This window comes from Nicotiana attenuata, chromosome 9 (assembly GCF_001879085.1).
Source record: "Nicotiana attenuata strain UT chromosome 9, NIATTr2, whole genome shotgun sequence".
Lineage (NCBI taxonomy): Eukaryota > Viridiplantae > Streptophyta > Magnoliopsida > Solanales > Solanaceae > Nicotiana > Nicotiana attenuata.
Genome location: NC_031997.1, coordinates 7070703 through 7082301, shown reverse-complemented (window position 1 = coordinate 7082301; position 11599 = coordinate 7070703). Strand labels below are relative to the sequence as shown.

At 36.1% G+C, this 11599-nt stretch overlaps 1 protein-coding gene across 3 annotated transcripts; it reads right to left on the bottom strand.

The window, feature by feature from the left end:
• Nucleotides 300–11027, bottom strand: LOC109232022 (dol-P-Man:Man(5)GlcNAc(2)-PP-Dol alpha-1,3-mannosyltransferase-like). Of its 3 annotated transcripts, XM_019397657.1 has the most exons (14): nucleotides 10783–11025; nucleotides 10649–10683; nucleotides 9958–10095; nucleotides 5586–5597; nucleotides 5476–5532; nucleotides 4357–4514; nucleotides 4183–4249; nucleotides 4032–4085; nucleotides 3506–3594; nucleotides 2690–2806; nucleotides 2333–2439; nucleotides 2127–2205; nucleotides 935–991; nucleotides 300–843 (listed from the first exon to the last, which is right to left on the bottom strand). In XM_019397657.1, exons 1-14 carry the CDS (start codon nucleotides 10934–10936, stop codon nucleotides 663–665), a joined length of 1305 nt encoding a protein of 434 aa, XP_019253202.1. In that variant the 5' UTR covers nucleotides 10937–11025; the 3' UTR covers nucleotides 300–662. The 3 variants fall into 3 exon arrangements, with proteins under 3 accessions (XP_019253202.1, XP_019253204.1, XP_019253203.1); XM_019397659.1 differs by lacking the exons at nucleotides 300–843; nucleotides 935–991 and adding an exon at nucleotides 1057–1210 and having other exon boundaries at nucleotides 10783–11026; XM_019397658.1 differs by lacking the exons at nucleotides 300–843; nucleotides 935–991 and adding an exon at nucleotides 1306–1375 and having other exon boundaries at nucleotides 10783–11027.

The window sequence follows — 11599 nt, the reverse complement described above, 5'->3', positions numbered from 1 at the left end:
CTCATAATAACTATTAGACACGTTTATTGTTATACACTTTTAATATTTACTCTCTTGTGTTACTTTTTTGTTTTCACGTTTTTCTTTTCTTTGTGCTAGAGAATTACGTGCCGGCTGAAATTTGGATTTCAAAGCTGCGTAGTTATGAAAATTCCCCTTAAGATTACGACGGTTAAGCCTTAAGGAAGAGATATACACAACAGTCCAATAGGAGAGAAAGATCAAGTGGCATCAACGACGCGCAGCATGCTATAATTAACCACAAGCTGACTTGATAACAATTAAACCATACACAAAAATAAGAAGAAAGGCTGACTTTTCGAAATTTCAAGTCTAATTCAGATTTATGCTAATGAATCCTCAAATGTTGGAAGAAAAAAAAAACGTAGAATATTTCATCCTTAATTCCATGGGCCATGATCAATGAGGGGTGGTCGTTTGCATGGATTTTAGAATCTAAGATGGTGGTTGTGAACCGCTTTATAGCTTTGTTGTGTGCTATCTAAACAAAGTAAGGATTTAAAATTATACTAGCAATTTAACAGTTCTCAGTAAAACCAAACAACATCTTTCTGGTTAGAGCATCAGATTTCAACACTCTGGTGGTCAAGGATGAGGGCAGGCATGCATAACCAGTTCTCAGAGAGAAAACATGTAGTGCTTCATCTGGCCTTCTTCTCAGATGATGATTTATAGGTTGTTTTTCCAACATATGGATATTCCGGAGAACTGATCCATAAACCGCCCAGTATGATTAAATGAACACAGAGGAGGAGTATTGATGAGTAACTGTTGGAGGGAAAGACATTCCAGCAAAACTCAACAGCTGCGAACAACAGTAAACTGCACAACAGCACTAAACTTGTATAAATCTGGAACAGAAATTACCATAAAACTAAAGCAAATAAAGAAGCTTGAGTATCAAATTGAATACCGTAGGAGGGTTGGAAATGGCGTTTTCCACAATAAATATGGTAAGCTATAAAAGTACCTGCAAACAAGATCTAGGTCAAACATCAATGGTTTTCTCTTAGTTCAACTGAAACCTGACATAGAATCCAGAAAACCAATGAAAAGGGAGCAATTTTCCATCTGCTTGGCTAATAATACTAATCAAGGCTTTTTATGCCTTGTTCTGGTGCCATGTTAGTAGGCAGAGTGGGGGACTGAGTTTTGGGATCTTCTTCTCTTCCTCTAGAACAGTGTGTGACTGATTCACCAGAGAAAGTCCATAAAAGTATACTTAATTACTCAATGAGCAGTTTTAAAAATAAACATTTTCTCCCTTAAAAGCAGGCTGCACGTCCCCAACGCTTTGGTCTAATAGTAAGAGTGAACAGCATTATGTGAGTTAGACCAACGTCGGGGTTTGAACCTTGCCACAAATAAAAAGCCTGGTATTTAAGTGGAAATGGGTAAAGGGGCGGGCCCATATCCACCGAGTTTCAAACCGTGCGCCACTGGCCCTTAGAGATTTTTCGGTTATCAAAAAAGGAAAAAGTACAGGCTAGCAGTCCTGTTAACACCTTCAGTGAGATGCTGAGGAATCTGAAGTTACTATTAGGCTGGTCTGGAAAGCTCCATTCATTTTAGTGACTCACAATAATTAAGTTACAACATGAGAGTTTACCATTAAAATGGATACCCATTACACATTTCAGTTAGTGTTTGGTTCCTCACAAAAGGAGGTTTATATTAGTCCACTTGAAAAATGTGATGTACTTTTATGCGGAGTTTCCGCCAGAACCGAGCTCAATACAAACATGAGATTATAAAAGCATGCATCTATCATAAGCTGAATGTTAGCTATTCAAAGAGTCAAACTAAAGTATCATTTACTAAGGCTTTTCAAATATTTCCTTACCAAGAAAACTACTAAAGCTTTTCAAGTATTTAAAATGAGAAAAGTTGCATATTTTAATACTTTATGTAGTTTATTTTATTTTGAACGAACAATTTAGTCATTTTTAAACTCAATCTGGAAATATTAGTCAACCCTTAATAACAACTTCAAGACATTTGATTTAGGATTGAAGCTTCTTTTCAATAAAAAAAATTTATGTGGGAATGGAGGAGGTTGAGATAGAATCCACAACCTAAAGAAAAAAATGAGCTGCAGAACTTACCAGGAGTAAAATTGGTAATGGAGGGATCGGGCACATATAATGCCAATGAAATTCCCGACAAACATAGTCGTCACAATATCTGAAAATAAGATAGACAGATCCAATTCAGGAACCATAAATCATGCCAAATCAAGCAAAAACTAGTGACACTTTAACAAACTTGATGGTCTTTAAGTAAAGAGAAACCCAAAACAGATATTACTTACGGTCAGTTTGAAGGACCCTGTTAGTTGGAGACGGATTTCTGTGAGCAACTCTAAGCTTCAGTTGATTGATTTTAGAGTGCACGACAGCAAACAGTCCACCTTCATGCCTGCAAAAGATGGAAAAAGAAAATTGAAGTCCAATCTCATTACCTGTGTGTAGGGAAGAAAAAGTTATGTGATGTTAACTTGCTTCTACAACTCAAAATTAGTCAGTAAGTTCTGAATTACATTATGGTTCCCGAGCTTACACTTGAAATAGATACAATTATCATATTATGACTTTTCATCTCCCACTTCAACACTTCGGAATAGCAATGTCACTACATTCGCGGTCATAATAATATGAGAAACACACACCTACACCATCTGTAATGAGCAAAGATCAATAGCAGACTGAGATGAGCAACTAGCAAGGAGAGAGCAAAAGCTTTAGAAACAAAGATTTCTTCAGGAACAAATTTGAAGTTAACAGACCTGCAACAAAGCAGAGAGTTATGATTAACTGTATTTTCTAAAGGAGTTGAAAAAAAGCACGAAATGAGCATAATTTGGAGTAACAGATGGTAGAAATACAGTTCTCAATGGTCAGATTATTTTAGAAGGCATGCCAAATCAACTTAATATCCAATTAGGATCAGACTAAACTTAGTTTGACGATCATGGTAGACTTAGGGTGAGAAGTGGCCTATTCACGGGAAATGGGGCAAATATACTTTTGCTGTCTATGTCAAGCGAAAGAAAATGAGCCCGAAACTCCACAGGGATGAGACAGAGAAGGAACTACACCAGCAAGTAAGAACATGCATCTCCTACATTTAGCAGACAACACCAATGTGTTGTTTAATGGCATTTGAGGTAAAAATTGCATGAGTAATACAACAATGCTGTTTCATGTGATGCTAATGCATGTTGATACAAAAGTTTGTCAAGCTGATAGTTCCACAATCTCTCATCACCATAGTTTTTCAAAAATAATTCCACAGGTATAGTATGGGGATGTCATAAATATCCTGGGGTACACTGTTTATTTGTCTTGCGCAACAAAAGAGATTTATCGAGATATAAAATAAATAGATAACTAAATCAAGAAACGGAAAGCAGCAATTTTAAAGTGCATGATAAAATGGTGCCTCAGAGTACCAAATTTGCACACATATTGTTTTTAAGAAGTACCAGAAGTGGATGAAAACACGACCAAGATCGAAAGCTTTTGATATATATGAAGCTGGATGTGACAGGACAAAAGGCAGCCCAATGACAATCTGCACCAATCATCACGATCATTGGTAAACAATTTGTCCATAAGAAGCTCCATCCAACAGAATTATACTTGTCACTTGACTCACCTACGCATATGGACCACAAACTTGTAAGAGGATCTCTGAGGAAATTAAATTATAACAATTAGAAAGATGCTCAAGAGCATCAAGGATGGAAGATACAGATCAAGCAAATGTAAAAAGATACAACATCATGTGATTCATGAGTAGCAAAAGAAAGTGATTCCTTGATCCTGGAGCAACCACAAACCTTCCCTACCGAAATAAGGGAACATGGTAAACTATTTCCCAAACAACATTAACAAAGAACACAACTGCAGTACTGAAGACAATAATAAGAGTAGAGATGATATATATAATGCAACACAGCTGAACATCATTGCATTAGGAATTAGAAAGGGAACTTGGAGAATACCCACCTGCACTAGTGCAGCACCTGCTAAAGCAGATATCACTCCAACAATATCCATTGCCTGTATTTCAAGTTTCCACCATATAACACAAAAGGTACCTCAGAAATGCAGTTCAATGTCCTGAGTTGTAATAACCTAAACTGTCCCAATAGTATACCTTCACCATCAGGAGCAACAGAGGTGGTGCATACAGGAGCACATTCATCTTTATAGAAACAGCCCCACTGTACGAAAGAGAGGATCATTGATCAATCTTAACTGATGGTTAATCCACTGATGCAAAGCAAAATTAATCAAAAAATAAAAATCTCGAAGCTGAGCAAGAATATACCTGAAAATTACCAACCCTAGATGCCATTTTTGATAAATAATTGAGACCAATGCAGCATGGAGGAGAGTAGTGGCTAAACAATCATTAAATAATCGAAGAACAAAGATAGAGTGAACTCTTTTAGACAGAGAAAGCAAGGAAAGAGCCCACCAAGGTACCTGCAGCGTAGTTTAATCGTCAACTCTATTGTCCATTAGTTGTAGCATATCTTAACTCCAAAGAAAGTGATTCGACCATTTAAAAGATTTTCTACTAAGTACAAGTGGATGAATTCTGAAATTTACTACAAGAACTTAAACTACAAGTTTCAAGGAGAAAGCTAAATTAGAAAAAGAGAGAAAAAATGGTAAGAAGAAGAAAGTAACACATATTGTAGACATTTTCCTGACTACAGTAAAAACCAATCCCGATTCAGTATGAAAAGATATAGATCCCCAAAATTTGGTCGAGACTCCCCTTTATGAGAGATGTTTAGACAGATTTTTTACAGATGTCCTTTTATATTAGAACTTCCTCTGAACTACGCATACTTAATTGTGGAAATAACCTGAGTAACAACTCTTGATCTCCTGGTATAAGATTTGAATGATATTGATAAAAGGTCTCACCAGTCTCAAGATTGACTATTTTCTTTCTTTCTTTTTTCTCAGAAATACCTCTCAGCAACATAATAACTTCTTGGCTTCATCATATGTTTCCTCCAGAATCCCGTTGAAATAATTTTGATTTACTGTTTACCAAGATACCTCCAAAAAAAAAAAGGTCATCTATTGACCAGCTTAAAGAAGATGCATTGTGTCACCCGGTCTCAATTGATGTCTGGAAACTCATTCTTTTGATAAGGTTTTATTCATAACAGCACTAAGATTGTGTTGGAGATCAGTATATTGTGGCAAAAGCGAGAAGACGAAAATACATCCCTGTCTAAAACTGTAGAGACTCATTCTTCTTAAAGGCAATTTCAGTGACATAAATAAAAATAGACAGTCAACACTAACGAATTTCACCACTGGTTCCAGTCTTATAACAGTCACAGTAACAACTCTTTCCAGGAATCTATTAGCTTAAAAGGTTATCCACAAAACTTGGAGGAGCCACTCATACATGAAGAGAACCTACCACATCAGTCTTCAAGTAGATGAACACGACAATTGCTAGATCCAGCATGTAGAGAAACGCCAAAAAAGAAATCTGCAGTGACATCGAAAAAGGTAGAAAATCAAACAANAGCCAAAAAGAATCTGCAGTGACATGAAAAGGTAGAAATCAACAAACTCGCATGCAAGTTCAAGTGACCATGTACTGAGGACAAAACAGAGTGTAAGGATTATACAATGACAAGCTGAATATGCCCATCTTCTTTTTTGATAGGACATATGCCCACATTATCTGAAAAGTCCCTACGAGCCAACTTTCTTAAACATGTGAACTTATACTATACCATGTGAACTTTCTTATACTATACATGGTATAGTACCTATAACTTATACTATACCGTGTGAACTTTCTTAAACACGCAAAACCCAGCAAAAGGTTAGTAACTTTTTCCTCATTCTGGTATCTACTGCTAGGTTCCACCCTCCAAACAAGCATAGAAAGTATATTTTGAGATGGAACAAGCATAGAAAGTCTGTCATTGCATTTTTTCTGATTAGCATAGAGTTAGAGGAAATACAAATATTTGCTTCAGATTGTCACTGTCAGAAGGGGAACCTTGAAGCAATGGTAAAGTTGTCTCAGTGTGACCTACAGGTCATGGGTTCGGCATCAGGGTAGGTTGCCTACATCACACCCTCTTAGAGTGCGGCCCTTCTCGGACCCTGTGTGAACGCGGGATGCTTCGTGCACTGGGCTGCCCTTTTTTATTTTGTCACTACAAGGAAAAGAAACTCTGAGTAGATGGTATACTGCCTATAGCTTTCCAACGGGACGGGTCGGCTCGACCCATCTCGGTCCCGGTCCGGCCCACTAAATGTTAAACGGGACTGGACCTATATTAAACGGGACATGGGATGGGACGGGGTGCCCATTTTGTCTCGATGGGCCGGCCTGTTAAGGTCCCATCTCGTCCCGCCAGCCCGCGTGATTTTTTTTTTTCGAAAAGGAGTCGTTGGCCAACGGCATTTCTTTAAAAATTAGTTGTTGGCAATGGCTATAAACGGCCATTGTTGGCCCCTACCCACCCAAAACACCCCCACCCCCCAAAACTTTTAATTTAACCTCTAAGTTTATTAAGTTACACTTTGGCCCTATTTTTAACTATAAAATACCCTCATCCTTCTTCATTTTTTTCCCACAAAAACCAATCATTCTCTCTCAAATCTCTTACATTCTATCTATATTCTTCTCTCAATTTTCTCATAATCAACTACGTTTTAAGTATTTGGGCAAATTTTTGGAGCAACTTTCAAGCTTCAAATTAATTCAAGTATTTGGAGTAATTTTTGGGCAATTTCTTCAAGTTTCAATATATAATCACGGTGCACTCATTCCATCTCCTAATTTTAATATTTAATTTTTGCGTATCATTTTAGTGCTTAATTTTAGTGTTTATTTTTCATGTTCTATTTTTGTGTTTCGTCTGTGTGTTCAATTTTTGTGTTAACTTTTCTAATTTATTTTTGTATTTAAATTATGGCTCCTAAAAGTGTATTTGGCATAACCATCCCATTTTAAAAAAGTAGTAAATGTGCTAGTTGTAGTAATCCTAATCCTAATCCTTCTCCTAAAATTAGAAAAGATATAGATGAAATGACCCATGTTGATGAAACTTCATGAGAACATATTTTTTCCATGTTAGATTTGCATGCCATATTTTTAACTTGGTTGTAAAAGATGGTATTAATTTATTTTCTGATGCTTGTGGTAAAGTACAACATGGTTGCGGCTATATTTTTCGTGCTAATAAAGTGAGTAGAATTTGTGAGTTTAAACAACAATGTGCATATGTTGACCTTCCATATAGAAAAATTCCAAAAGATGTTTGTACTAGGTGAAATTATACTTATGAAATGCTTAAAGTTGCTTATGATTATCGATTGCCTATACAAATGGTTTTTAATATGCATAATGGTATCCCCACTGATCAAACTTTTGAGTCTGATTGAGATGAGATCAAAAAGCTAACTAAATTTTGAGAAAAATTTTATTATGCTACAAATAATTTTCTGGTATATATTATCCTACTGTTACACAAATATTATGGTATATTTGTGGAATTTCTGTTGTATTTGGTAAGTATAAAACAAATACAACTTATGCACCGGCCGTTAATAAAATGATTGCAAAATTTAAAAAGTATTTTTTCCCTATTCCCCAAATTTATTTAATTTCTACTCTACTTAACCCATCTTTAATATTAAGAGATGCAATGTTCGAAAAATTTATGAGAATTTAGAAATTCAAGAAAATGAACAGTCATCTCTCGAAGACTGCCAAGCTAGCATATATTCTTATGCTAGATCAATGTTTGATAGTTACAAATCTATGGCAACAACGGGTGGTGAAAATGCTCCTACTACTTCTAAGGCTAGAGTAGAATTTCTATGGGAGGGTATGGAGGATATAACAGGTCTTGATTCTTCTATTGATGATGAACTTGATTCTTATCTTAATCAGGGATTGGAATGTATTAAAGACGAAGAAGGCAACAAACAACTTTTGGCATGGTGGAGGGAGCGTGATATATTGGCTATTCAAAGCATCATCAGTAGCATCAAAGAGTGCTATTAGCGCGGCAAGATTTGAAATCGGAGATCATAGACATTCATCGGCGGAGGACAACCTAGAGATTTTCGTCTTATTCAGATATTGGATTAATTCAGAAAGAAGAAATCTTGGTTTTGAAAAATTAACCACTAGAGAAGAAGAAGAAGAATACAATGAGATACTTTGCACCAGGAGCGATGATGGCATGGAACTCATGGAACATCAAGCAACATTGCCAATTCCAGAACAATGTCTAAGAGAAGTTATAGATCAGTTACAACGAAGCTATATAGGAGCTTACAAATATTAGTATGATAATTTGTAATTAGCTACTAAGAGGCCTAGTTCAAACAGAACCATTCGTAGAGGGTGGTTGCTTAGATTAGGTGCACTCAAAAGACTTGTATTTGTATGTGAAATTTGAAACTTCTCTTAATAAAATAGAAGGCTTTAGCCTTGTATATTTTTTATGAATAGTCTTACTTAGTTATTTTATAGCTTGAGATTATATTAAATAAATTACAAGTCTATTATAATTACTTAAATATTTCGTTACAAGTTTTTTGTTTTAATATATTATAATTATAATTCTTTACTTAGTTTCTTTAAAATTTATTAAGTTTTAAGTTTATTATAAAAGACAAAAAACTAGCCGTTGCAAACTTTAAAAACTTAGTCATTGTCAACTTTAAAAAAATAACTGTTGCTATCTATAAAAAAATAACTGTTGCCAAATTTAATGCTTAGATATTTAAATGATTTTTTTTAAAAAGTCCCACTTAGTGCCCACGTCCCATCCCATCCCATTTGTTAGTGGGATGGGATGGGCCTACCGGGTCGTCCCGCTTATCCCGTCCCGTTTAAGGCCCATCCCGTCACTGACCCGGTCAAAATCCATCCTGTCCCGATAATTTCGTCCCATCCCGTCCCGACCCATCCCGTTGGACAGCCTTAATGCTGCCCAAAGTAATCAGCAGCCTGACAGAAAAGTGCATCACGATTCACGAGCATGAAGAGCTAGCTGGAGTTCCAAAAGTTATGAGACAAGGTCGAAGGTAAGCAAGAGTTCAGCTTGTCAAATCTAACATAATTGCTAAGAAAGCCAGAATTGGAAAACACCTCCCCACAATCTGAGCCAAAGACTTTGAGATGGATTCCTGTTGGGGGTAGGGATCGGTGTTGTATCCGAACATCTGGGCAGATACAAATTCAAAAGCTATTGCACCAAATTTAGATGGATTGGCGAATGTTTAAAAGTGCAACACAAATATCGTTTAACTAGGCACCACTATGGTAATCTTCTATGTTACAACAGCTTACAGGAACAGAAAGAAGAGTGGATTAGTTTGCTTTATAAAAATAAGGGACAGATGGATTTGTAATAGACATGGAAATTCCACTAGGTTAAAATGGAAGGTCCCCTTCCACAGCTCAAAAGGAGTCGCCATTTTTAACACAATAATAAACTATGCCAATGATTAGGATTGACCAGACAGGTGCATGCATCCACTATATTATTGCACTCTATTCAGGAACATTTCATCCCAATACTAAAGAATTTGCCTTTCAAGGTAAAGTAGAGGGTTTGAAAGTCTCTCACTTATCTCTACAAGGGTAGTTAGTTGGTGTCATCTATCCGGATGCTATGCTTCCATTGTTATTAGTTAACACAGAAAAACAAAATACATCTGTCTTTTGATGTTTCTAGAATAGAGTTGTCACTTCACTACAGAATCTAATCAATTTTGAGAGGGAACAGTCAATTAATTGCATTTGCATTCTCTTCCAAATTAACTTTTTTTCTTTAGATTCAAACTAGCACCGCCTATGTAAGTTTACTAGCAATCACTGAAACAAGGATTATACCTCCCGGAAAAGAAATAGGAAAATTACCTGAGCAGGATAGACTTGACCTCCGGTAACATATTGTATAGCAGAGTAAATATAAAGAAAGCCTGCTGGATAAACTAGAGGCCCTGTATCACCTTTCAAGTTACTATAATCCCTCTCTCCTTCAAGAAAGCCAGTAACCTATTGACCAAAAATAATCACTCAATCAAATCAATAAAGCTACATATAATCAACCACTCTATAATATACTCCCACCTTATTTTATGTGAACCTGTTTGACTAAGCACGTGGTTCAAAGAAAAAAAGAAATGACTTTGGGGACTTGTGATTTTAAATATGTCATGACATTAGTCTTGTATAAAATTATGTCATTAAGGGTGAAATAAGAAGTTCAACGCCAAATTGTTTCCAAATATAAAAAGGTATCATTATTTTTGGACCAGATTAAAAAGTAAACAGTGTCACATGAAACGGAACAGTGTTAGTTATATGAATATTCTTCTTTTTTTGTGACGTAAGGAGAATTCATTAAAAGCATCCAGCGGATGCAGGAAAAAGATTAAACTCCATGTTGGTCATTTCATTCCAATACTGGGAAACATTTTGCCTTAATTTGTCTTTTAAGCATAATTATTAACCAAAGTAAATTCAAGTCAAATCTGTCTTATCTGTGTTGCATTACTGAACAAGAGAAACATACAGATCAAAATGTTGAATTTAATTGAACTCTCACCTGAGACATATAAGCATCCCAATCAATTTTGGTATCTAAAAAAAGTAATGAATCACTTCACTAATTAAATTATGATTTGATATACATATAAGAGAATAATTGGAAAGGAAGTTGTGAAAAGGCTGAAACTTTACATGGAACGTAGGCGATGATTAGCGTAACGAGGATGGAATCAGCGAAGAGCAAAGCGAAAGCAAAAGGTAATTTTGGATGTTTAATAAGTTTTCGGAAGAAATGGTCCGATCTATGTGAATTTTTGCGTATAGCAGCAGCTGGTTTGGCTGCCATGGCTGCTGGCGCATGAGAATTGCGAACTGACAGCTTTTCACGGGTTATAGAAGTATAAATTGCTTTGACACCCCTTCAACTAGGGTAAATACCAGTCGGCCACTTTACGTTTTACCTTTTATTTTGGATCCTTTTATTTTGGATCCCTATTACTGTCGGGAGTGTAAGATGAATCCACTTTTTCCTTTTCTCTCCTCCTTTTTCCTCTTTTATTCCTACGAAATCTTTGTCTCTCATTGGCTTTGTGCCATGTTCCGAAAAGCAACGAGACGTCGCAACTCATACGTATTGTAATTACTTCTACTATTGAAAGCACATATGACATACAAGTGAATAATCGAGATTAACGGATTCTTGACAAGGGCTAAAATATTTTCTCTCTCAAGATGGAAACCAGCTCCACTACTGCATCCCCGCCGGAATCACCAGATATCAGTTCAATGCACATCGACACACCACCCAATATAGAAAACACTACCCAATCACGTAACACCCAAACTTTCATGCAAACACTCATTTCAACCAATCAGTTCACACATCTCCCAAGCACATGCTATACCACCCACACATCTATTGATTTTTCAGATGAAACAACCACTAATAAACACTTAGAAACTTTTATCCCACTAACAAGTACAGATAAAAACCGACTCTACTTACCAT

Bases quoted from the DNA above. Each gene is read 5' to 3' on its own strand.
- LOC109232022 (XM_019397657.1), bottom strand. From the start codon at position 10,936: ATGGCAGCCAAACCAGCTGCTGCTATACGCAAAAATTCACATAGATCG. The intron at 4,515-5,475 runs GTAGGTTCTCTT...ACTACGCTGCAG, and splicing joins TCTACTTGAAGACTGATGTG to GTACCTTGGTGGGCTCTTTC. The intron at 4,086-4,182 runs GTATACTATTGG...CTTGAAATACAG, and splicing joins TGTTGCTCCTGATGGTGAAG to GCAATGGATATTGTTGGAGT.